This window comes from Lampetra planeri, chromosome 40, assembly GCF_965212315.1.
Source record: "Lampetra planeri chromosome 40, kcLamPlan1.2.h2, whole genome shotgun sequence".
Lineage (NCBI taxonomy): Eukaryota > Metazoa > Chordata > Hyperoartia > Petromyzontiformes > Petromyzontidae > Lampetra > Lampetra planeri.
In genome coordinates, this window is record NC_136146.1 from 9,746,769 (window position 1) to 9,773,959 (window position 27,191).

A 27,191-nucleotide genomic window follows, 5' to 3' on the forward strand; every position below is an offset into this window, starting at 1 on the left:
GATGGTTTCATGGGTGAATGTTTTTGTGAGTGTGTGGGTGCGTGAGTGAGTGGGTGAGTGCCTTGGTGTGTGGGTGAGTGCGTGGGTGAGTGGGTGAGTTTGTGAGTGAGTGGGTGAGTCTGTGAGTGAGTTGGTGAGTGCGTGGATGCGTGAGTGAGTGGGTAAGTGCCTAGGTGTATGAGTGCGTGGGTGAGTGGGTGAGTGCGTGAGTTAGTGGATGGTTTAATGGGTGAGTGTTGTTGTGATTGTGTGGGTGCGTGAGTGAGTGGGTGAGTGAGTGCCTTGGTGAGTGGGTGAGTGTGTGGGTGAGTGGGTGAGTGCGTGAGTGAGTGAGTGTGTGAGTGAGTGTGTGAGTGAGTGGGTGAGTGCGTGGGTGAGTGCGTGTTGTTGTGAGCTGCAGTGTGGTGGTTGAACCCTGTGTGATTGATGAGACGACGCAGTCCGTGTGTGCCAGAGACCGACTCCTCCATGCGACTCTCCGAGTGAAGTTCACGGGAACAGTGACCAGAGTCGTCGTGGCGATGGGAGAGTCATGAGGAGGGGGGTGGCTGCCCGGCGGCGGGCGAGTGACTCCCGGGGTCACTCCGTGATTGCTCAAAGTAACAATCACTCACGCTGTCATCGGATAGATTTTAATTGCCCATGTGTGCATCATCATCGTCATCATCATCACCATAATCATTCATCATCGTCGTCAATCATTATCAATCATTATTATCAACATTGTCATCATCAATTATCAATCCTCGTCATCAACATTGTCATCATCAATCATCAATAATCATCATCAATCATCATCGTCGTCATTAAAATTGACATCATCAATCATTATCATCATTCATCAACATTTTCATCATCAATCGTAATTATCAATCATCATCAATCATCATCGTCATTAACATTGTTATCATCATCATCATGAATCATCATCAATCATCATCATCATCATATCAACATTGTCATCATCAATTATCGTCGTCATCAACATTTTCATCATCAATCACAATCATCAATTATCATCAATTATCATCATCAATCATCAATGGTGGTGCAGTGGACGATGCGGTTCAGGGGCTTGTGGCCCCGTGAGCTTCAGGGCGCAGTTCGAGGTCACGAAGAGGAGGAGGAAGCGTCTGTGGTGACTTCTGGTGAACTCTGTTCGGCATTCCCAGCTTCATCATCAACACCACAACCATCATCAACACCACCATCATCAACACCACCATCATCAACACCACCATCATCAACACCACCATCGTCATCAACACCACCGTCATCAACACCACCATCATTAACACCACCATCGTCATCGACACCACCGTCATCAACACCACCATCATGAACACCACCATCGTCATCAACACCACCGTCATCAACACCACCGTCATCAACACCACCGTCATCAACACCACGGTCATCAACACCACCATCATCAACACCACCATCGTCATCAACACCACCATCATCAACACCACCACGATCATCACCACCACGATCATCACCACCATCGTCATCACCACCATCGTCATCAACACCACCATCATCAACACCACCATCATCAACACCACCACGATCATCATCAGAGTGGAAATTGTTGAAGGACGAGCACGTGGGTCTACAAGGACCTGCTGCTTGACTTCAAGCCGTGGTGGCGGTGGTGGTGGTGGTGGCGGCGGTGGTGACGGTGGTGGTGGTAGTGGCGGTGATGGTGATGGTTGGGGTGGCGGTGACGTCGGCGGCGGTGGTGGTGGTGGCGGTGGTGGGGGTGGTGGTGGTGGCGGTGGGTGTTCGTGAGATCCTCGTGGCTCGGGAGATACACGCTTTCCCTACGTTCATCCACGAGTCTTTACGTGTGGTCTGTGTCTCTACGTTTCTATGTATCTCCATGTCTCTCTGTATCTCGATGTGCCTCTACGAGTCTCTCTGTCTCTAAAAGTGGCTTTGTGTCTCTGTCTCTGTATCTATGAATTTCGATGTTTCTCTGTATCTTTATTATGTGTCTCTGTATCTCTACAAGTCTCTATCAGTCTCTCTGTCTCTAACACTCTCTTTGTCTCTCTCTCTGTCTCTGTGAATCTGTAGTGACATAAGAAGGGAGGGGCTGCTGGGGGCTCTGGGTCCCTGGCAGGGCCAGGCGCTTAATCCCCTTGGCGCCAGGCGTGGGTTCTCAGGCGGGTCAGACGCTTAAGCCTCTTGGCGTCAGGCGTTGGGTTCCCAGGCGCTTAATCCCCTTGGCGCCGCCAAAGGGGGGGGGGGGGGGCTGTGTGTGCTCTGTGGGAGATCTGGGGGCGCACACGGCCCCACCCCTCGTTGGGGACTAGTTATAAAAGCGGAGCTCCCTGGACGATCAGGGCCAGTCGTAGCTCAAGACCCAAGACCCAAGACCAGCCATCTGAGGACCCTGGGACGATGTGAGAGCCAGTGGTGGGACTGGAACTCGCGACTCGACGACCTTGTGAGGGCGAGTTCCAGAGCGTAGCCAGAGTAGAGTATCTAGGCTGTGTACCTAGGCTGTGTACCTAGGCTGTAACAGAGTATCAGGACTGTTGGAGTGTTGTATTGTAATAAAGAAGTTACCTTTACAAGTGTCTCCGGAACCCGTTACATTTGGCGTCAGAAGTGGCAATGGAGACAAGAAGTGAGCCACGTACCTTCAGTCCTGACGGCGATGTTGAAGAGCAAGCGGCGACGGGGCAGCCAACTCGGGCCGACAACGACGCCGCACCGCCGGCTGAGCAGTCGTCCACCACACCTGCCGATCCTCCTCCAGCGTCGGGAGCAGCAATGGAGGAAACGCTGCTTCGCCTCACCGAGCTGCTCCACGCCACCGTCTCCATCCTGGAAGACATGCGTCGCTCACAGGCGGAGACAGGAGGGAGAGAGGCAGCGCAGCGGCCGCGCCATTCCGCCGGCTCCCACACCAAGATGGCAGCCGTTCCCGCCGCAAATACATCCGGGTGTGTCATCACTTCTGCCGGGGGAGCAATGACCGCTGGGAGCGACGTCACTTCCGGGCCCAGCGTGGGCCAACTAAACGACGCCGCGTCATCAGCGCTGCGTCCCTCACCGCCGGGTGACAGCTGTCTGAAACCTAGCATACCGCGTCATCAGCGCTGCGACCGGACAGTGAGGGCGCCATTCTTACTGTAACCGGCGCCGGGGCCGGCACATCGACCGACACGCTGGTCGCCGCCTTTGCTGCTCTGGCCAAAGGTTGGAGGTCAGGAGACCAGGCCCCTGACATTTCGTACATTTACGCGCTCCGGATTAATGATTTTTTTGTTGACATTTTCTTCGTTGTCGTCGGGGAGTCGTGACTGTTGTTGGGTAAACTGTGTGGAGCTTCGCTCGTGAGTGTTGTCAATGTGTGTGCGAAACTTTGCTTGTGATTGTTAACAATGTATGGTTTGTATTGAGCTTTGTTCGTGATTGTTAATGTATAGCTTTTGCTGTCATTGTTAACGATGTATAGACTGTATGGGGCATTTATCTTGAGATGATGACATGCTGCCAAGGATTTGGAATTGTCAGGCTGGCTCTCAAATATCTTGGGGTGCAGATCCTGACCAGGATGGGCCAGCGGGTGTTGCGTGTCTAACACGAGAGTTGTGGTCCCGTCATGCTATGGCTGACGGCTTGACCTGACAGCCCGGAGATAGAGACACTCCGTGGCATGTCTAGCCTAGTGGGCTGTGTGCTCACATGGCTCGGAGAGTGTGATCCCGTCATGCTATGGCTGACGGCTTGACCTGACAGCCCGGAGATTAAAACACTCCGTGGCATGTCTAACCTAGTGGGCTGTGCGCTCACATGGCTTGGAGAGTGTGGTCCCGTCATGGAGTAGCTGACGGCTTGACCTGACGGCCCGGAGGTTGAGACCCTCCGTGGTGCGTCTGAAGCAATAGGCTCGCCCTGACGGCCCGGAGATTGAAACACTCCGAGGCGCGTTGAAACAGTGGGCTGGAGATTTGTGGTGTTCAGGTGTAGTTGTCCCGTTATGTTGGGACTGCATCCCTCAGTTGTTAGGGTGCATGTTGTGCAGGGAGTGAACGATGGGTCATCTCAGCTCGGTCGGTACAGCTATATGCTGCGATGCGAGTCTTGGAGAGAGATTGGGTCTCAGCTCGGTCGGTACAGCTATATGCTGCGATGCGAGTCTTGGAGAGAGATTGGGTCTCAGCTCAGTCAGTAAAGCTATATGCTGCGATGCGAGTCTTGGAGAGAGATTGGGTCTCAGCTCGGTCGGTACAGCTATATGCTGCGATGCGAGTCTTGGAGAGAGACTGGGTCGTCTCAGCTTGGTCGGTACAGCTATATGCTGCGATGCGAGTCTTGGAGAGAGACTGGGTTGAAGCCCCCCGATATGGCCGACGTGCGCGGTTTTAGGATGGAGACACCACGTTGGAAAGGCGGGGGGTGCTAACGGTTGACATGTAATGTCGGTGGTGGTCCTCATTGAGGGCTGCTGGGACGCAAGCACGGGATGCCTTTTGGAGATGCGGTTCGCGCGTGTGGCCACCATTTCTGGGCAGGAGCAGGCAGATTTATTTTGTTTGTGTCATGTAAATTTTATATATATTTAAAAATGTAGATACTGGAGCAGCCCTGAAGTGCGACTTCTTTGCCCAGTACATGGGTCAACCCTGAAGTACGACTTCTCGACCCGGGACGTAGACAGACGTCCGGATTAGTGTGTGTAGAGGGATGCTCGACATGTTGGTCTTCGCCTTCTCTCCACCTGACGGATGGGAGGTTGGCAGGGTGGTGTGGAACCCTGCCATCCATGCGGTGGTTGTGCATCCAACGCGTCGGAATCTGTATATTTGTTGTTGTTAATTCCCCGTTTTCTATGCGGATCCCGAGGAGGGCTAGGTGTGCCGCGGGTCATTTGTTCACGTGTCATTGCTTCACCTTTTTGTTGATTGATGCTTGTATATAGTGTAGAGTTGTACAGGTTGGTTATGGTATTATGGTTGCTTTCTTGTTCTCTTTTCTTTTCCTGTTGAGGCTCGCGTATTTTTTTTCTCTCTCTCCCTTTCGTTAATTTATTGACAGCCGGGACGGCTGGAGGCTACATAGAGGGGGGTAATGTAGTGACATAAGAAGGGAGGGGCTGCTGGGGGCTCTGGGTCCCTGGCAGGGCCAGGCGCTTAATCCCCTTGGCGCCAGGCGTGGGTTCTCAGGCGGGTCAGACGCTTAAGCCTCTTGGCGTCAGGCGTTGGGTTCCCAGGCGCTTAATCCCCTTGGCGCCGCCAAAGGGGGGGGTTGTGTGTGCTCTGTGGGAGATCTGGGGGCGCATACGGCCCCACCCCTCGTTGGGGACTAGTTATAAAAGCGGAGCTCCCTGGACGATCAGGGCCAGTCGTAGCTCAAGACCCAAGACCAGCCATCTGAGGACCCTGGGACGATGTGAGAGCCAGTGGTGGGACTCTGGAACTCCCGACTCGACGACCTTGTGAGCGCGAGTTCCAGAGCGTAGCCAGAGTAGAGTATCTAGGCTGTGTACCTAGGCTGTGTACCTAGGCTGTGACAGAGTATCAGGACTGTTGGAGTGTTGTATTGTAATAAAGAAGTTACCTCTACAAGTGTCTCCGGAACCCGTTACAAATCTCTAGGAGTTTCTATGTGTCCCCATGTCTCTATTAGCCTCTACATGTCTAAGTGTTTCTACATATCTATGGATCTCTATGTGTCTCTTTATCTCGATGTGTCTCTATGTGTCTCTGAGTCTCTATGTGTATGACTGTTTCTATGAGTCTCCATACATCTCTGTGTCTCTACGGGTCTCTATGTGTCTCGACGTGTCTCTGTCGTACGTTTGCCCACGATTCGATGGACTTGCCTGAGCGTCGCTCAGGCAAGTGAACGAACGGACGCACGAACGCATGGGGCGAGCGATGAGCGACAACGCGGGGAGCCGGGGCGTTGGGCTTGCGACTCGAGGGCCCCCGTGACGCGCCGCCACATCGCTGCCTGCAGCTGGACACCAGCAGGTCGAGTGGGGGTCACTCCGGCGCCCACCGGTGCCGCGCGCCACTCGGCCACGGAGGATGTCTGTGCGCACGTTGAGCTGCTTCTTCTTCTTCTTCCGCGCTGTACGTAGCCAACCGCGATAATCGGAGGCGCGCGGGGGGAGGACAACAGCACTCAACACAAGAAGTAGTTCTAAAGAAATGGGTTTTCAATCGTGATGATTTAAAAGTGCATGGCTCCCAGTGGCGTCCAAATATTAGAAGGAAGAGCGTTCCAGACGGCCGCATAAGCGCATCTGAAAGCGCCACGCGATGCGGTGACCACCGTCTTTGTTTGATGGCCCGCCAGAAGCCACTGGAGTTCGCGTGATGATGGTTTATGCTGCTTGACGAGGCAACGCGTGGACAAGGCACCCCGGTTTGCCACAACCGAAATTTTTCCCCGCAGATGACTCGGAATCAGAATATGTATTTATACTGTGGGAATCCGATGAGCTATAAAGCTCCCTTTCACTGATTGCCCAGCAGTTCCACAGATGGTCCAGTCGATTCGGTATGGGCTTGTCCGCACGGCAGCATCCATCTTCCCCTCCTGGCAGCAGACTCGTGGCCCCAGGCCACTGTTGCGAACGAGGTTGCACCTCCATCCTGGCCTCGTGAGGTCACGCCGGGTTCCACGAGATCCACTGGAACTCGGGCTCAGTCCCCGCTTGCCATTCATGGCGGCGATGCCGCTGCAGCTGCTGTTGTCGTTGGGAAGTCTCTGTGCGTGCCGAGCGAGACAGCGAGCGAGCGTCGGGAGCAGGAATTTCTCATCGCGGATTCCGCGCTCGGAATTCATTCATCGGCGAAACCACGATAAAGGGGCCCGGTGGAGGAGTCGCGCGCCCTTGAAATGTAAATTCCGCAGCGCGCACTTCGCGTCGGCGCGAACGCCTCCATTATCAGTGTTTACGTGGGGGTGTTGGTGTTGGTGGTTGTTGTTTGTGGTGGTTGTTGGTGATGGTCGTGGTAGTTGGTGGTGGTGGTTGTTGGTGATGGTTGTGGTGTTGGTGGTTGGTGATGGTGGTGGTGGTTGTTGTTGGTGGTGGTTGTTGGCGGTGGTGTTTGTTGGTGGTTGTTGGTGGTGGTTGTTGGTGGTGGCAGTGGTTGTTGGATTGTGGTATTGGTGGTGGCGGTTGCTAATGGTTGTTGGTGCTGGTGGTTGTTGGTGGTGGTTGTTGTTGGCGGTGGTTGGTGGTGGAGGTGGTCACAGCGCACGTGACTGCTCCCTCTGATTCAGCGCCGTGCAGGCAGCAGCGAGGGTTGGTGGGTCACCACGCCCACGGGTGTGTGATGTGAAACTCCATTCTAGCCCGTGGCTGTCGAGAAGAAGCCATTGACCCGTAACAGCAAAATTGTGGACTCCACCTAAGACTACAAGCGATATAAGACGGAAGAGGTGAGACGTAGCCTGTCGTTTTCAAGCACATGACAACCGACTTGAGGATGCAGATCCATTGCTGGAGGGCGATCTTGTTCACTTAAACTGTATGGGATCAAGTGTTCCCCCTCGCACTCGTGGATTTTCTCTACATGCTCCGATTTCCTCCCACGTGCAAACACTCATTAATTGGCCGATAACACCTTCATATGGGCAATTGTATTGGCTCGCTGAGTATGTGAGTGGATTGGTGAATAGGTGAGTGGGTGGATGAGTAGGTGAGTGAGTGGGTAGGCGAGTTTTAGGTTGATGGACCGCTGAGCAGGTGAGTGGATGGGTGAATAGGTGAGTGGGCGGGTGAGTAGGTGATTGAGTGGGTGAGTGATTAGGTAGGCGAGTTCCAGGCTAATGGACCGTTGAGTAGGTGAGTAGATGAGTAGGTGAGTGGGTGGGTGAATAGGTGAGTGGGTGAGTAGGTGAGTTCCAGGCCGTTCGATCACTGCGTAGGTGAGTGGGTGGGTATATTGGTGAGTGGGTCAGTAGGTGAGTGGGTGGGTAGGTGAGTTCCATGCCGATGGACTGCTGAGTAGGTGAGTAGGTGAGCATGTAGGTGAGTGGATGGGTGAGTAGATGAGTGGGTGGGTAGGCGAGTTCCAGGCTGATAGACCGCTGACCGAGAGGTCCAAATCTTGCCGTGCGCGGAATGATCACGTGAACGTTGTTCATGTCGAATCGTGAGCGTGTCGGTGACATTTACGAAGTTGTCGACTGACCGCCCCCGGTCATTCCGCCTGTGTAGCCTCGTCACGATGCCTTCGGGGTTCAGACCCTCCCGCGTGTTCTCCTGTCATCATAACGACACCACCACTTTTAACAACAACAACAACAACCTCACTCTTTATCTCAATGTTATAACTGTTGCAAAGCGCCTTGGAATAAGGCGATTTATAAATCGATATAAGACAGAAGAGATGAGATGTAGCCTTTGTGTTCAAGCACACGACAACCAACTTGAGGATGCAGATCCATTGCCGGAGGGCGACCTGGTTTACTTGAACCAAAATAACTAAACTATTTTTTTTATTTTACCAGGTAAAGCCCACTGAGCTATGCAGCTCTGTCTCAGAAGCGACCTGGCTATCCCAACTGATAGCTCAACAAAGTGGCTTATGATGTGGAAATTGACAGCAAACGCGTGATGTTGTTTCTAAATATGGAGGGGAAAAACGGAAGTTCTGGATAAAAAATTCATGCAATCACGGGGAGAGCGGCGAGAGAGAGAGAGACACCGCAAACTCCAAATATACAGCAGCAGGCGTCAGGGTCGCGATCGAACCTACGACCTCCTGTGTACCAGGCGAGGTAGTTAACATCTTCGAGCCATCGTGGAGGCCTTCTCGCCACCTCCGATCTCGTGAGTCCGTCTCTCTCCGCGGCTGCTTGTAATTTGTGTCCCTCGTTAACATGCGCGGAGCCCTGAGATCGGTTGTTTAAGGACGAGGAATGCATCTTAATTGCAGTAGCAGAAGGCTGCCGAGTGAACACACGCGACAGGCATAGGAGTGACAACACCCTGGTCAACCGGCTCTGTGGGTGGAGACATGTTGAACTTCTTTCGCGCCGTACGTAGCCAACGGTGCTGATTGGAGGTCCGGGGGAAATGACAACAGACTAGACATAAAAATCAGTGCTGACGAAATGCGTTTGTCAGTGTAGGTGATTATTTAAAAGTGCACAGGGAAGGGAGAGCGTTCCAGACGGCGTCACCGCGCCGCCCCTGGTCTATAAGAAAAATGACCAGGAGGGAGGGAGGGGGACAGAGACAAACACTCTGACCCCCCCCCCACCCCACCGAGCCAGACATCGACAACAGCCAGACTCGGCCGAGCGAGCGCACGCGCTGTGCACGCAGGGCGTAAGTGTGGCCTGTGGTGCTGCTCGCTAGCAGCACTTGCCCCGACAGTCTGTTTAAAGGCTACAGGTGGGGAGGGATCTTTGTCTTTGTGATCCACCAACCCTCGCTGCTGCCTCCACACAGCGCCTGGTCAGCGGAGCCATCGGAGCGCTGAAACCCCCAAAACGCAGCACCTTTCCCAGGCTCATAGCGCTTCCCAAACGAGGCAATGACTCCCGCTCGTGTGTGGCGCGGTTCAAAGAAGGACATCGATCGATCGATTCGCTGCGGTGATTGAGTGAGGGCCAGGGCCCCCTCGCCCCTCTCCCCCCAGCTCATTGAGAAGCGTGGCAGCCCAGCCAGGCCCCGGGGATTCATTCACTTGGTGGTGGTGGTGGAAGTGGGGAGCGGTAGTGGGGAGCGGTTAGCGCTACGCCGTGCTACGAACCCGGCGAAACGAGTTCGCTTCCCGCTCACGGCCAACACCGGTGACGATTATCTGAACCGGCCCTGAGCCTCGCCTAGGTCAACTCGGCCTCAAATGAGCACCTGGTCCGGTGTGTAGTAAACATCGCCACTTGGGTCGTGGTGCTGGCCACTCACCCCCTCGTGTGCCGTTTGCAGTCTTCATAGATGTTACTCGCTGACAACAGCACTTGCCCTACCAGTCTGTTGCAGGCTATACTGGGGGGTGGATCTTAGCACACAGAAAAAAACTAAATCGATTTTAAAAGTTAAAACCTCCCCGCGTCTCAAGCGCCGCCCGATGAGCGGTCGGCTCGGCATGGGGAGCGTGTCCCCACTGCGCACTCGGGGTCCGTGCAGACGAGCGGATCGCGGCTCTCGTCTTGGGTTCCTTTTTTTTGGTCCTTTAACGGTCCTAATAACAACAATAAGACAAATACTACTACAGACAGTCTCCCGGGGGGTTGCGGAAGACCCGACTTACGGAAATCCGACCTTACGGAAATGCCGCCGTAAATCGGGTCACGAACGATCAAAATTCAAACTCGCATGAAATGTTTTTTTCCGTTACTAAGCGCAGTAGTGCAGCGCGGCGAGGTTCCACTCGTATAATCATCGCTTTTCATCAATGTGCAGTTCAGTTTATTTGTAATTACCCTGTGAGACACAATAAGCTCTACAATCGGGTTTGATGAACAACAACAACAACACCCTGCCGCTGACTGCGACGTACCGCGACAAGTTGGAGAAGAATAAATCAATAATAAACAATAACAGATGAACGAAATGTTTTTTTTTTATTGCAAACCAATCAAGGATTTCAAAGTGCTATACAGGACACAGCAGCAGCAGACAAATAACAATATTATAAATACATTTTAAAAATACAAAATTAACTAAAATTGAACCGTCTGGAGCGTACATGAATTGGTCTAAAGACGCGTTTAAATAAAATGTCGACAGACTCAGAGAGATATCGGATATCTCGCACAAGAGCGTCCCACAGCCTGGGAGCTGCACGGGGAAACATCCCTGTCACCCAGAGACCGCAAGCCTGGCCTGGGGATACAGAGAGAAGATCTGCATCATGCCCAGGTCTTAGGGACCTTGAGGGGACACGTGGGTGCAGCACATCAATAATGTAGGCTGGGGCAAGGTGGTTCACTGCTTTGTAAGTTAACAATATGATTATATTTCGATTTAAAGCTTTCGTGACTGCAGTTACATTTGAGAAACCAAACGACATGTTTCGAACCACATCCGTGAACACAAAGCAGACCTACAACACGGTAGGATCAACACCTCGGCCGTGGCAGATCACTGTTATAATTCAGTGGGCTCACATGACATTGACTTCTCCAAGACAGAGGTTCTCTGCAAGCCATCTGGCTACCATAAGAGATTCGTTCATGAGGCTATCCACGTATACAAACACAGAGACAATTTCAACCGAGAAGATGGATTCTGGCTTAGCAATCATTGGAAGGATTTGATAAACCATTTTGGGTCTTAATTGATTGTGTTCACGCTTACGGTGACTTTCAGACCACATGCCATTCCCCTTCTCTCTCCCCTTCTCCGTTCCGAGCATAGATGGACTCGTCTATCTGAACAACCACCAGTTGCTGTCCGTGGTGCTTATTATTATTTCCCTTCTACGTGACTTTACCGAAAGAACCAAGACTATAATATGATTTGAAACTAGATTTTACGTGAAACTGGAAACCAGTGCATGGGGGCCAACGCGGGCGTAATATGATGTGAAGAAAGGGTTCTAGATGAACGCCCAAAGCAGCTGCGTTGATCCTTCACTCCGCCCGACTGACCTCTGGGCTAATCCCAGCCACCACCTCGCTCGTGGCCGGGACCTTGGCCCACACCACCACCTTCCCCTCCGTCTTCACGGGGCCCAGACCCTGGAGTTCCTTTCCCTCGCAGGCCAGGGAACCACACCGCAGTCGTAGGAGACGTTGAAGTCCCGATTGAAGGAAGACCCCCACCACTAACCCCCCCTATTTAAACAAAAAACATGTTTTTATTACCACTGAGCTATGCAGTTCTTTTGTTTTCAGAAGCCCTGACCTGACTTTCACGAATGATAGCTCAACCGAGTGGCTTGTCGTGACGCGGAAATCTACAGCAGCCAAATGCCCTAAACGCGTGGTCTTGACTCGAAATGTGGAAGGGAAAAAACCGGAGGACCCCGAGAAAAAAAGCCACGCGACCATAGGAGAGAGAGAGAGAGACACGCAAACTCCAAATATACAGTAGGCGTTAGGGTTGGTGATCGAACCCACGACCTCCTGTATACCAGGCGAGGTAGTTAACATCTCCGAGCCACCGTGGAGGCCTTCCTGCCACCTCCGACCTCGTGAGTCCGTCTCTCTCTGCGGCTGCTTGTAATTTGTGTCACTCCTTTGCACGCGCGGAGCGCGTGCAAAGGTTGTTTAAGGACGAGGAATGAATCTAAATTGCGGTAGCAGAAGGCTGCCGAGTGAACACACGCGCCCGCGACACGCATAGAATTAACAATAACCTCGTCAGCTGGCTCTGTGGGCGGAGGCCGTGGTTAATGATAGTGTGGGGATCATTGGTAATGACAGGGGTGTTAAGTGGTGGTGTGCAACTGAACTTGGCGGTGGGCGTTGAGGATTGGATCCGTCGGAAACGGCGACGCCGATTGGGTCGCCGAGACCGTTGTCACAGCAGTCTCCATGAGTCCGGGCACCGAGGGGAAGAGAAGACCTAAGGCCAGATGGTAGGAGATGGCCAGGGCACATCTGTGGGGTCTCTATGTGCGCCTGTGTGAATTTGTTGGTCTCGGTGTGAGTCTGTGGTTCTCGGTGGGCGTCTGTGGGTCACTGAGCCTCTATGAGTCTCTGTGTGTGTGTGTGTGAGCCTACGCGGGTTCCTGTTTGAGCGCGTGGGTCTCCGTGAGTCTTTAGGCCTCTAGGTGAGTGTGCGTGCAGACGGCAGGATGGGGAGGTCCAATGATGCAGCTGCTCACCCTGAGCTCTCAATGTCCTGACCGTGGCATTGTCCTTTGTGCTGTTCGCCTTTTGACGTCCTCTGGTCTTACACTGCTTGAGACTTGGCTCTGGTATGGACCAATCAGCTTCAAAGAAAATGCATATACTACCAGAGCATGTTTTTTTTGTTTGCATGTTCGCCACAAGTATGGGTGGCTAATGCAGGCATGATTCCTTATAAAAGGTTTCAGTGTGGTGTCTGAACACAACTGTTTTATTGCCAGAAGGGGTCAAACGTATTCTTACAGGGTGAGGCTGTCCGGGCACGGGATGTGGGCGCAGTGGACGGCAGCGCTGCCAGCCATGGGGGGGGGGGGGGGGGGGGCGCCCTCGGGCCCTCGGGCCCTCGGGCCCTCGGGCCCTCGGCGGCATTGGTCGTCACCTCGCGACGTCACAGGAACGGCGCTCGCTGCGCTGTCCCGGCTTGTGCCTGCGGTGGCCAGGAGATGTAAACTCCCTCGCCTGGTGTACAGGAGGCCGTGGGTTCGATCACGATCCTGACGCCTGCTGCTGTATATTTATCTCTCTCTCTCTCCCCGTGGTCACGTGGTATTTTTCTCGGGTCCTCCGGGTTTTCCCCTCCACACTTAGAATCGACATCACTCGTCTTAAGACTCGTTGGCTGCTCTAAATGTCCACGTGATGATGATGAAACCATTTGTGATAGCTAGGCCGCTTCTGAAAAAAAGCTATCTATCTATATATCAGCTCAGCCGTGGGGGCTTACCTGGTAAAACATTTTTTTTGTAAAAAAAAAGATCAACGCTAAACTACGGGGACGCCTGCACGTCCACTCGTGCGGTCGGGAAAGGGAACGCAGCCTTCGTGACAGGAGGAGGAGGAGAGGAGTGCGAAGGTTTCGGGCGGTGGAGGCCGCAGACCCCGCAGCCACTGCCACCAGGCCGGGCCTTCTCGAGATCTCGAGAGAGAGAGAGCTCCCCATCCTCCTCCTCCTCCCCCCCCCCCCCAAACGGGGCGGCTGGGGGCCTCCGCTTATCTCGCGGGGACGGACGCCTTGGGAAGAGGGTGGCCGTGCCCACACTTTGCCCCACCGCACGGGGAGGGGCGGGCATGTTAGACACTTCCCAAAGGGACGGAAGGGTGCCTCTCCCCCCCCCAAATGAACGTAGAGCCACATAATCTAATTCATAAGCGCGGCTCTTCACAAATAAATAAATATCGCGCTCATTGTATTTCCTCCGATGAATATAAATACATGCCAATTATCGCGGTCTCTAGGGTTGGGGGGAGGGGTCGCCACTTGCACCGCACGCGACCTCTCGATCGACTGACATTCTCATCTCGCACGTGGCAGCGGCAGCAGAGAGGCGTTGACGAGGTCGGTGCAAATGTCGGGGTCCTGCTGCTGCTGCTGCTGCCACGACGAGAGAGGGCTTCAGCAGCAGCAGCAGCAGAGAGAGAGTTGGTGTCGTGTCCGCTCTTCCTCCTCCTCCATTGAAGGAGCGTAGACCACAGTGGCTTCACTGTGTGGCTTGGCTTGCGTGGCCACCGTCGCTCAGCTGCGGCTTATTTGACTGTATCTCCACGGGTGTATATGTGGCTCTACGTGGCTCTATGTATCTCCGAGTCTATACGTATGTCCGTGTGCTTACTGCCCGCGCATGGTCTGTAGTTTGTGTTGCATTTGCGATGTTGTCAAATCAATGGTGGCGACCTTCTAATGCAGTTGACGGTTCCACCGGTGTTTTCGAGGAGGAGGAGGGGGAATGTCAAAGTGACAGGAGGCGGTGCGATGATGTTTGTACGTCCGTACGCACAGCATGTTGGACTTTCTATTGCGCCGTACGTGGACAACCGTGCTCATCGGAGGCTCGGGTCTCGAGCGAGGCGTCTGTGCGGGTGCGAGGCGGTGCCCTCTTTGGCTCCACGTGCTACGGGGGCTCGATAACGAGACTCCAGATCCATGACACAGGTTTCTTGGGTTAGATATTTACGCGATTTAACCCAAACAACCTGCATTATGGTTGATATCGGTCGCGAAAGCCTACGTGTTAAACAGACAATCCAGACATACGATCGGTGAACCGATTCACACCGCTGGGTGGACGAGACGGAGGCGGTGTTTGTTACTGCCGCCGTGCCAGGAGATGGAGTCGAATCGGCGATCCCGGAGATGGCGAGTCCAGTGCGATGCTCGCCGTTACCCCGGGGGGCATCGTCTCTCACTGACCCGGACTTTGCCCCCCTTCTGCGCTCGCGAGAGACGCCGCCGGCGACGTCAGAATCCGCGCCGATGCGCCGTTGGTGGCACGGGCCCCTCCGGGCAGTGGGGTCCCGTGGTGCAGTCGCAGAATCGGCGGTACGGGCGGCAGAGCTTTGTTCATACTTGCCGCCACCGCTTTAATCGCCGCGCCGGGAGATGGAACCGATCCGGCGACCCTCGGGGTCCGCGAGACCGGTAGCCCTGCCGACCATCACGCCACCTCTGTGGCAGCGCCCCGGGCCGCAGAGTGACGGGCCGCAGAGTTATCACCGTCGCAGCGGCGGCAATCGGGGAGGGGGGGGGGGCTGCGGTGAGGGGGGGAAGAATTGAATGCAAAACAAAGTTCGGGTGCTCAAACGAAAGCGACGTGCGACGGACGGCGGCTTATGGCGCAGGACGGACGGCGGAGAGAGACGGCGTCATGAGGCGACGGATAACCTCGGCCCGGAGAGGCACGGGGAGAAGGCGGCGGCGGGCGGGGGCCCCCGCGCCTTAATGAGCGGACACGGCGACGCTCGCGACGACAAATGGAAACAAGAGGCGGGGGATACGCGCGGGGCGAGATGCGTGCTCGGAATTACGATGGAAGGATGGAGAGAGGGAGGGATGGAGAAGACGCCCGCGCGCGCGTGGATCGGAGAGCGAGCGCGAGAGGACGCGCACGCTCGAGGCGTCCCTCGTTGGCCGCGGGCTTGGGGCGGGCGGGACGCGTCACGGCCTGTGAGGGCGCGGTGCTCTCGATGGTCGAGACTCTTGACAGAACGACAGCCAAGAGGAGGGAATGTGCCCTGGCCCCCCACGCCCCTCGCCCCATCGCCTGACGGAGACGCGGGAGCGACGAGGGGCGAGGAGCGAGTCGGGGTGCCGCGTCGCAAAAGGGATTGCGGTGACAAGAGGGGGCCTTCATCCAGCAGTGGATTGACCATGGCCGATGATGATTATGGTGAAGATGCTGCTGCTGTGTCTATAAAAAAACACAACGACAAAGATCCCCCAAGCATAAAGTGTTGCGTTGAACGACTCCCCGTATCGGGTAGCTAAATCTTCCTTGCCGATAACCCACCCGGCAGATCGCCCGCCTCCGCTCGCGACACGCTGATTGTTCCACTCGGCAGATTCGTGCCCTAAACAGTGAAGCGTGTTCATTGTAAAAGTAACATCACCTCCACCTCCACTCGAAGGGAGGCGGGGGGGCGGGAAGTATCCAAACATTGAATATTCGAAAATAAAATGCAATGACAATGAAATAATGGAAGGGCTCACAAGTGACGTCATCACATCTATCCCTCTATTGCGGGAAAGAAACGGGAGGATTTCTCCACAAATCTGGCCGTCGCCTGATGATGCCGGTTGTAATTACTGGCGAAACGTCGCACTCAGATTGTAAACGTTGTGGGTTTACTGTTCAACACACAACGTTCTGTTTACGCATCAAATCCTTACTTATTTGCTGTCGGGTGGTGGTGGGTTTAACGACACACTTATATTCACGCGATCTAAGAGCCGAGGCTGGGAGAGTAGTAGTAGTAATGTGCCGCTGTGAAGAACGTCAGCAGGCGCACTGCGTGACGCTGCCGCATGCGGGTGACATCACAGATGTGACGTCACCGCTCACTTGCCGTGCAAAATATATCCATTATTGCGCCCCCCCCCCCCCCCAAATACAAAAGTCTATTTTTATACTTTTTGCCCCGACTCCAGAGCCTCATCCTCCTCCTCGTCATCCTCCTCCTCCACCACCTCCTCCTCCGCGTGACTCATCCTCTCCTCGTCACCAGCCCCGTGTCACCGTGGCGGCCAGGACCCTCGGGCAGCATCTGAGCCCAGTCGCTGGATAATTAAAGGGATCATTCATTGGCGGCTTCACCTTTAAATTCTTCAAGAGGGGCTTTCTACGTTACACCGCCGCCTTCAATTATTCACCCCGGTCGAGGAATTCACGACGGGTCTCGTAACGACGACAATTACGACGACGACGACAACGACGACGACGACGAGGAGCTGTTTGCCTCTCGAATCGGCGGCGACGTCGCGGGCCCTGCACATTCACGTGAAGCGCAGCGAGCACAAGACGCGTGGCGTGCGGCGTTGTCAATCACGCGTGTGTGTGTGGGTGTGCGTGTGTGTGTGCGTGTGTGTGGGTTCGACACTTCACGTGGCCTCAAGGTGCACATGGCCTGGCACAAGCGTCGTGGTGACGTCACCGCCACTTAGTGGCGAATGGCGGTTGTTGTGTGTGGGTGTGTGCGTGCGTGTGTGTGTGGGTGTACGTGCGCGTGTGTGTGGGTGTGTGCATGTGTGTGTGTGTACGTGTGTGTACGTGCGTGTGTGTGGGTGTGTGTGTGGGTGTACGTGTGTGCGTGTGTGTGTGTGGGTGTACGTGTGTGCGTGTGTGTGTGTGCGTGTGTGTGCGTGTGTGTGAGTGTGTGCGTGGGTGTGTGCGCGTGCGTGTGTGTGTGCGTGTGTGTGCGTGTGTGTGCGTGTGTGTGCGTGGGTGTGTGTGTGCGTGTGTGTGGGTGTGTGTGCGTGTGTGCGTGTGTGTGCGTGTGTGCGTGTGTGGGTGTGTGCGCGTGCGTGTGCGTGTGTGTGCGTGTGCGTGTGAGTGCGTGTGTGTGCGTGTGTGCGTGTGTGTGGGTGTGTGCGCGTGCGTGCGTGTGCGTGCGTGTGTGTGTGTGTGCGTGTGTGTGCGTGGGTGCGTGTGTGTGCGTGTGTGTGCGTGGGTGTGTGTGTGGGTGTGTGCGTGTGTGTGTGGGTGTGCGTGTGTGTGCGTGTGTGTGGGTGTGTGCGCGTGTGTGTGTGTGCGTGTGGGTGTGTGGGTGTGTGCGTGTGTGTGCGGGTGTGTGCGCGTGTGTGTGTTTGCGTGTGTGTGGGTGCGTGTGTGTGTGTGGGTGTGTGTGTGTGGGTGCGTGTGTGCGTGTGTGTGGGTGCGTGTGTGCGTGTGTGGGTGCGTGTGTGCGTGTGTGTGGGTGCGTGTGCGCGTGTGTGTGGGTGCGTGTGCGCGTGTGTGCGTGTGCGTGTGTGGGTGCGCGTGTGTGTGGGTGCGTATGTGCGTGTGTGGATGCGTGTGCGTGTGTGTGGATGCGTGTGCGCGTGTGTGTGTGTGCGCGTGTGCGTGCGTGTGTGTGCGCGTGTGTGCGCGTGTGTGTGGGTGCGTGTGTGTGCGTGTGTGTGCGTGTGTGTGGGTGCGCGTGTGTGGGTGCGCGTGTGTGGGTGCGCGTGTGTGGGTGGATGTGTGTGGGTGCGTGTGTGTGGGTGCGTGTGTGCGCGTGTGTGTGTGCGCGTGTGTGTGTGCGTGTGTGGGTGGGTGTGTGTGGGTGCGTGTGTGTGTGTGTGTGTGCGTGTGTGGGTGCGCGTGGGTGTGTGTGCGTGTGTGTGCGTGTGTGTATGTTTGTGTGCGCGTGTGTTTATGGGGAGCGGTAGTGTAGCGGTTCGGACGCTGCTTTACAGACCAGGTGACACGAGTTCGATTCCCGCTCACGGCCAACACAGGTGACGACTATCTGAACCGGTCCTGGGTATCCCCTCAGCCACACATTAGTGCCTGGTACGGTGTGTATTAAACATCGCCGCTGGGAGAGACAAAGGCGGCCGGGCGTGGTGCTGGCCACCCACCTCCTCGTGTGCCGTGCCGGCCTCCACAGGTGCTGCTCGCCACCAGCACTTGCCCCACCAGTCTGTCAAGGCTACACAGGGTATCTCTGTCTTTGTTGGGTGTTGTTGGGAGCGGTGGCGCAAGTGGTAAAAACCTCGTGGGACAAATTAAATTGCTTGGGGGGGAGGGGGAGGGATGGAGGGGGGAGGGAGGGGGGGGGAGGGGGTGTTGGGTTCTGTGGGGGGCTCCCGGATTAACACGGTGGGGGGGGGGGGGATGAAACCGATCTACGGTGTCCAATCTCGGCGTCGCTTAAATTTTAATTAATCAGCACCACCACCCGCAGTGAGGACCCCTCCCCCTCCAGCCAGTGTCACCCCCAGTGAGTGTCACCCCCCAGCGTCACCCTCCAGCGTCACCCCCCAGCGTCACCCCCCAGCGTCACCCCCCAGTGAGTGTCACCCCCCAGTGAGTGTCACCCCCCAGTGAGTGTCACCCCCAGTGAGTGTCACCCCCAGTGAGTGTCACCCTCCAGCGTCACCCCCAGCGAGTGTCACCCCCAGCGAGTGTCACCCCCAGCGAGTGTCACCCCCAGCGAGTGTCACCCCCAGTGAGTGTCACCCTCCAGCGAGTGTCACCCCCAGCGAGTGTCACCCCCAGTGAGTGTCACCCCCAGTGAGTGTCACCCCCAGTGAGTGTCACCCCCAGTGAGTGTCACCCTCCAGCGTCACCCCCAGTGAGTGTCACCCCCAGTGAGTGTCACCCTCCAGCGTCACCCCCAGCGAGTGTCACCCCCAGTGAGTGTCACCCCCAGTGAGTGTCACCCTCCAGTGAGTGTCACCCCCAGTGAGTGTCACCCTTCAGTGAGTGTCACCCCCAGTGAGTGTCACCTTCCAGCGAGTGTCACCCCCAGTGAGTGTCACCCCCAGTGAGTGTCACCCCCAGTGAGTGTCACCCTTCAGTGAGTGTCACCCCCAGTGAGTGTCACCCCCAGTGAGTGTCACCCCCAGTGAGTGTCACCCTTCAGTGAGTGTCACCCCCAGTGAGTGTCACCCTCCAGCGTCACCCCCAGTGAGTGTCACCCCCAGTGAGTGTCACCCTCCAGCGTCACCCCCAGCGAGTGTCACCCCCAGTGAGTGTCACCCCCAGTGAGTGTCACCCTCCAGTGAGTGTCACCCCCAGTGAGTGTCACCTCCAGTGAGTGTCACCCTTCAGTGAGTGTCACCCCCAGTGAGTGTCACCCTCCAGCGAGTGTCACCCCCAGTGAGTGTCACCCCCAGTGAGTGTCACCCCCAGTGAGTGTCACCCCCAGTGAGTGTCACCCTTCAGTGAGTGTCACCCCCAGTGAGTGTCACCCCCAGTGAGTGTCACCCCCAGTGAGTGTCACCCCCAGTGAGTATCCATCTCCAGTGAGTGTCAACCTCAGTGAGTGTCACCCCCAGTGAGTGTCACCCCCTAACGTCACCCCCCCAACGAGTGTCACAGAGCTGCTCCCGCACGGCCCCCACGTCCACCGGTGCGGATGCGAGCAGCGTAACGACGCGGCGTGGGGTGTCGCACGGCACTCCGCAATATTCAGTTGCTCATTCGTCCGGCCAGGTGTGATCTTCATTGCATGAACGTAGACTCAATCTTTTACATGATCATTGTACTCTTTGGTTTTTTCGGTAAAGTCACGTGGGTATAAAATAAATCACGACGTTTCGGGCGCAGCACAAGCCTCCGTCATCGGGTGGGAAAGCTTCATGACGGACGCTTTATTTTATTTTCTACCTACGTGACTTTACCGAAAGAACCAAAGAGTATGGATTCCTGCAGTCACGAAAGCTTCAAATCAAGATTATTATTATTATCTATATATGTCAAAGGGAAATTTGTGAATATGTGTGTCTGTTCAAAATGTTTAACATACTTCCCGACATGCAACAAACTAGAAATTTGGCATGTGGGTACTTTCCAGACTCTACACCATGCAAAAATTATATAAATGTACTTTTGTATTTTTTGGGGGGAGGGGGGTTGGCGCAATAATGCATATATTTTGAATGGCAAGTGAGCTGTGATGTCACATCTGTCACGTCACCCGCATGCGGAAGCGTCACGCAGTGTGCCTGCTGATATCACCCATCCCCCCCCCCCAACGCTCCGCGAGTAAAGTGCCGTACAAATGTGTTGCAGGTCTAAGGCGTTCTTCGCGCACCATTGCTGCTTTATTATTTGAGTCGTTTACTGCCGTACGCACCCTGAAAGTTGTGTGTGTCTGCAGCAAGCGCGTGTATGTGTACGTATGGACGCGTGCCCGTATGTGTGTGGGGGAGCGGTAGTGTAGTGGTTAGCGCGCTGCGCTACGAACCCGGCCACCTGAGTTCAATTGCCGCTCACGGCCACCACCTGTGACGATTATTTGAACTGGTCCTGGGCCTCCCCTAGGTCGACTCAGCCTCAAACTATTAACTCGTGTGGTGTGATAACATCGCCACTGGGGGGACAAAGGCGGCTGGGCGTGGTGAATCCAAGTCCCGTGCGAAGCCGGGTAGTAAAGCTCGTAATATTTTATATATTGTCTCTCTGTTCCGGATACAAATCCACGCCGTTTAAACTACTTTAAAGCTTTCGCCACCAAACTTTGTGCCGACATCTCATATCGAAACATCCTTCATTAAAAGCTTCGTTGCAGTACGTTTTTAACTTTTAAACTATTTATATCTAACAACATTAACGCTCAAATTACTTTCAAACCCTTACATTCTGATTTGAAATGCATACGTGTGTGCGTGGGTGAAGCGAGCGAGCGGGTGCGTGATTGCGCGGTTGAGACAGCGCATGAGGAAGTTGTCTGCGTCCGTGTAAGAGTTTGTGAGTTCGTGGGTGAGTTGGCTAACACACGTGCGACAGCATTCTCATCATTATTATATGTGACGCAGCAAAATCTTCACCCAATGAGCCCCACCTTCTGAATACCGTGACTTGAGTCACTCTACATTCACCAAAGATAATCGCATGTACCCGAGCAACGCCGGGTGTTTCCTGCTCGAAAGTTACACGTGTAACATGTCCTCTTACCTGTGTCCCCCCAGTATGCTGAGGTCCCCGCGACCCCAGGTCTCCACGTCTCATGCCCAGTGTCCCCACGCCCTCTCACCGCATGTCTCCGTGTCTCTCTGTCCCCAATATCCCCTCGTCCCCGTGTCTACGATGTTTTTAAGTCTTTCTTTAATCCGGCGCCACGGTGGCTAAGATATTTTAACTTCCTCACCCGGTATACAGGAGGTCGTGGATTTGATCCTGTATCCTGACGCCTGCTGTATATTTGCAGTTTTCACATCTCTCTCTCCCCGTGGTGGCGTGGATTTTTCTCCGGTTTTTTCATCCATATTTAGAATCAACATCACGTGTTCAGAGCATTTGGCTGCTGCTGTACATTTCCACGTGAAAAGCCACATTGTTGACGTACCATTTGTGGCCACGTCGCGTCTGAAAAAGAGCCATACAGCTCCGTGGGGCCTGACACCTGCTAAAATAAAACGTAGTTTGGTAATCCCAATACCTCCGTCTCTCTAACCCTGACCATGTGACCCCGCGACTCCGTGACCCCGTGCCCTGTGCCTGCTGAGCGCAGCATCCAGTACTGGGCGACTCGCATCTCCACGGAGCTGGACAAAGTGCTGCACCAGGCTAGCGGCATGGACCAGCTGCGGGAGGTATGGCCGGCCGATTCCTTTTACTCGGGGGGGGGGGGGGGGGGGGGGGGGGGCAAGGGGCGGTGTGTTCAGGCAATTTTTTGGTGTTCGTGCAAGGGTGGTGTTGAGGCATGAGTGGTTTTCAGGTAGGGATGGTGTTCATGCATGGGTGAGGTTCAGGCAAGGGTGGTGTCTAGGCAAGCAGTGGTGGTCAGGCAAGGGGCGGTGTTCAGGCATTGGAGATGTTAATTTCTCTCTGCAGTCTCATGTCATCGTCGTTACCGCCATCATCATCACCGCCATCATCACCGCCATCATCATCGTCACCGCCATCATCATCATCATCATCATTCGTTTCCTTCTCCTCTGCCCAATGGCGTCGCGAGACCTCGGAGCTCACTGCAGTGAGCGGTTGGTGGCGCCGCTGCAAACGTTAGCAGACGGCACCGCGGAAGTTGATGTCGAAGAACTGCTTCTGAGGTCTCGTCGCCCGCGATGCCGCGCTAACCGCCGCTCCCTCCGGATCACAGCGCTCGCTCAGGCTGCCTTGCAGTTTACGAGTGTGTGTGATGCTCCGCTCGGTGTGCATGCGTGTGTGTGCCTTCGTGTGTAGGCGTGTGTGGTAGTGTGCTCACAACAATGAGGGGAGCGCCGGGCGGCTAAAACACGGCAAGTTGGCACAGGAGGGGGCACAGGTGGTGCATCGGCCAGTCATCTCAGTCAGTCGACCTGTGGCACTAATTACTGTGTCTGCCCTGTGACCTCCTGCCGGTAGGCGTTCGATAATTCACGTGGCCTTCACGTTGCACATAGCCTGGCACAAGCGCATTGGTGATGTCACCACCACTTAGTGGCGAATGGCGGTCGTTGTTGTTAGTGTGCTGATGACCAGGTCTGGTTTGGCAGCAGAGGTCTCCAAATCAGTCAAGCGGCATTATATTTTCATCAGCTGCTGAACGCAGCCGTGTTAGAATCTGCCTGGCCTGTCACTCCATACGAAGCTGCGGGTCCTCTCGGCCACAGCGAGGCCCTCCCTTCTCCATGCTTGCGAGACGTGGACCCCCTCCAAATGAACATCCGCGCCGAGGTTAGACACGTTCAGGCTGGCCCTGCCAACGATCCATCCCGGGTTTTAACCGGTGTGGATCGTGCGAGGAGCTCGCACGATCCTTGGAAGATCTGAACACAGTTGATTTAGTGAGCCCCCCGTCCGCGCAGGTGAGGCCGGGCTGGCTGGGTCGTGTCGCCCGCGTGGCCAGTCAAAAGCAACGACTCATCCGGCAATGTATCGCGGCGAGAGAGGCGGACGCTGCGCGCTGGAGAGGTCTCGCGGCCTCGTGAGAGCACACCGCCGCTGCCGGCATCCTGTGTCACGCCGCTGCCGGCTGACCGGAGCGGGCGGACTCAACGCGGTTCGCACGCCGGTGCACGCCGCGGCAGAGCCACCATGGGCCCCGGGACCAGAGCTGCCATTTGCCGATCGCTTTCCGTGAATGCCGCACGCGCGCTGCAGTCGTTACGCCGTGTGCGGCGTTCGCGGTGAATTCGTGATTTTTTTGTTCTTTTTAAAATAAAATGTTCCCGGCGCCGGATCCTGACAGCCGTTGGAACTCGGCTGTGACAGCGCGAGCCCAGAAACGTTTTGCGTTGGATTTCTACCCCGCTTGGAAGCGCCCCCCCACCCCCCAACCCCCCCTGTTGGCAATTCTTCAAAGGGCCCGCCGCTGGCTTTCGTCAAACCGCGCTGCCACGATTACAACGATTACAACGTCCTCTCCATTATTCATGTCGACCCGCGCGCGCGGGCAGGCATGTTGCATCGCTTATATGGGACGTGACACGTGTGTCGGCGTGTTAGTGAGCAGCGGGCGACGGAGTGCGTCGTCGTCATCGTCGTCATCGTTGTCATCATTGTCGTCATCGTTGTCATCATTGTCGTCATCGTCTTCGTCGTCGTCTTCGTTGCTCTCGCCTGGCCCCGGCTCTTGCGCTCCGTCAGAGGCCCGCCGTGACGACCCATTCCCCATTCCCTCTCCTCCCTCTCCTCCCTCTCCCTGCATGCGCCCCGTGGTTGTGTTGCGGCACCGCGGGCCGCGCAGTCGCTCGCCGCTCGCGCTGCAGGGAGCCCCCCGGGAGTCGGCGGGGGGGCGGTCGAGCAAACGCCCCTCCCCCCCTCCTCTTGTGACGTGGGGCCACCGATCGGCCCGCGACTGCACGGAACCGTGGGCCGAGCAAGCCGAGTCGCTCTCATGCTCACGGTGCCGCAGGTCCCGCAGGTCCCGCAGGGTCCCGCAGGTACCGCAGGGATCTGTTGGTACCGCAGGGATCTGTTGGTACCACAGGGTCCTGTTGGTACTACAGGTCCCACAGGATCCCGCAGGTCCCGCAGGTACCACAGGGTTCCCGTGCTCTGCCTGTGGAACTCCGCGCCCCACGCCGGATATCGAACACCCGACGGGCGTTTCTCCTCGAAAGGGGCAAATAAATAAAAATTAAAACCTCCACGACCCCGCCTTTAATGTATTATTTAGAGATGTATAATGCATTTCTGCCGCGTAATCCCGTTTTTGGGGGGGGGGAAACGAAATCCCACAAATCTGAGCCAGTTACCTGGGCAACCCCCAAACGACCGTGCGGTCCCATGAATAATTGAGGTGCTCGCCCCCCCCCCCCCCTGGGGACGCCCCCGCCCAGCCGTCGCGGCCGCCGCCGAACCCCCCCCACCACCATCCTCGAGCGCCGCCGCCCGTTAACTCCTTCGCAGCGAGACGGAGCGATCCTCCATCCTTCCTTCCCCTTCTTCATCCTCCTCCATCCCCCCCCCCCCCGCTCCACATCCTCTGCGCACATCGTGCCGCAGTTGGTGGTGGTGTCACTGTTGGCACAGTGGGTGGCACGGGTGGTGGTGGTGTCACAGTTGGCAGAGTGGTTGGCATGGGTGGTGGTGGTGTCACTTTTGGCACAGTGGGGGGCACGGGTGGTGGTGGTGGTGTCACAGTTGGCACAGTGGGGGGCACGGGTGGTGGTGGTGGTGTCAGTTGGCACAGTGGGGGGCACGGGTGGTGGTGGTGTCACAGTTGGCACAGTGGGGGGCACGGGTGGTGGTGTCACAGTTGGCACAGTGGGGGGCACGGGTGGTGGTGTCAGTTGGCACAGTGGGGGGCACGGGTGGTGGTGGTGGTGTCAGTTGGCACAGTGGGGGGCACGGGTGGTGGTGGTGGTGTCACAGTTGGCACAGTGGGGGGCACGGGTGGTGGTGGTGGTGTCAGTTGGCACAGTGGGGGGCACGGGTGGTGGTGGTGGTGTCACAGTTGGCACAGTGGGGGGCACGGGTGGTGGTGGTGTCACTGTTGGCACAGTGGGTGGCACGGTGGTGGTGGTGGCACAGTTGGCGCAGTGGGGGGCACGGGTGGTGATGGTGTCACTGTGGGCACAGTGGGTGGCACGGTGGTGGTGGCACAGTTGGCGCAGTGGGGGGCACATGTGGTGCATCTGCCGGCCATCTCATTCAGTCAACCTGTGGCACCTGCCACGTCTGTCCCGTGACCTCCTGTCAGCAGCGAGCCTTCGACACTTCTCGTGGCCTCAAGGTGCACCTGGCCTGGCACGAGGCGCCGTGGTGACGTCAGCGCCGCTTGGCAGAGAATGGCCGCGTGTTGTCATCGGTGTCGCAGTGGGAGACGGAGCGCCTCGCGCCAAAAACGTCCCGGGTTCGAATGCCGACTCGGAACACTCTGAGCGTGCGTGTGCGTGGCGTGTGTGCGTGTGTGCGTATGTGCGTGGCGTGCAAATGTGCGAGCTTCTCGTGGCTGTAGCCGGCGAGGGAGGTCGCCGGTGACCTGCGCTCTGCCGCAGGGGCCCGGCGCTCTGCCGCAGGGGCCCGGCGCTCTGCCGCAGGGGCCCGGCGCTCTCCGCCGACGTCAACGGCATCGCCCGTCGTCATAAAATCGGCGCGCGCTTTTGCACGCCGATTTCTGCCGCGTGTCTCGCGTTCCACGCCCAATTATTATGACGACGCAAACAAGCGGATGACGCCGCCAAACCGTCCGCAGTTGGAACTGGAGCAAAAATCATTGATCGCAAACCGGGAAGGCCCCGCCCTCAGCTTTGCGAGGGTAAACTGCGAGTACATCCACGTGAACGGCGAGGCGACGTGCTTCGGCGTTCGCCGGCGAGCCGACATCCGCCGCTCGCATCAGCCGGCGTTTCCAATCGTCTCGGTCGTGCGCCGACCGTCGGGACGGCCAGGACGGACGCCGTCCACGCGTTTGCCCTCGGCAGCGGCACCAGCCGGGGCGTGCCCGCGCCACTCCGGGCCGATGCCAAAACGCCGCAGCTCGTCCCGGACAATTTGACGAGCCGAGCTACGCCGCCTACCCATTGAACACGGCGTCGCTGACGCGCTGTGCCTCGCGGTCTGCACGGATCCCTGCTTCTGCCTCGTCTTGCCGATCGGCACGTGCCGGTCGGGCAGTGGCAGAACACGCGTGTGCCAGCAAGGACGCTCAATTGATGTTGACGATGTTGAGGTTTTGTGTAAAACTAGTAACGACTGAATCTTGATTTGAAGCTTTCGTGATCTGCAGGAATCCATACTCTTTGGCTCTTTCGGTAAAGTCACGTAGGTAGACAAATAAAATAGATCACGACGTTTCGGGCGCAACACAAGTGTCGTGATCTATTTTATTTTATACCTACGTGACTTTACCGAAAGAACCAAAGAGTATAGTAATGACTGGCCAATATCAATTAGAGAATCTGTTGAAATTGAGAGAAGTAAAAATAATTTTAAGCGTGTTGATAGCTACAGGCTTGGTGCTGCTTGGAAGCGTGTGATCAAGTCATATATTGATTAGTTGTACACCTATACAGGCCATTCCACTGTGTGTAGATTAACTGTGAGCAGCCAATA

The 27,191-nt window shown here is 56.1% G+C and overlaps 1 protein-coding gene across 1 annotated transcript in view; it reads left to right on the plus strand.

Annotated features, from left to right (window-relative positions):
• Positions 1 to 27,191, plus strand: part of LOC144731862 (voltage-dependent calcium channel subunit alpha-2/delta-2-like) — a 159,639-nt gene that overhangs the window by 27,005 nt on the left and 105,443 nt on the right. Inside the window, exon 2 of the mRNA XM_078613161.1 lies at positions 22,219 to 22,300. Coding sequence (XP_078469287.1) covers positions 22,219 to 22,300 — 82 coding nt within the window. The remainder of the gene's footprint in view (positions 1 to 22,218; positions 22,301 to 27,191) is intronic.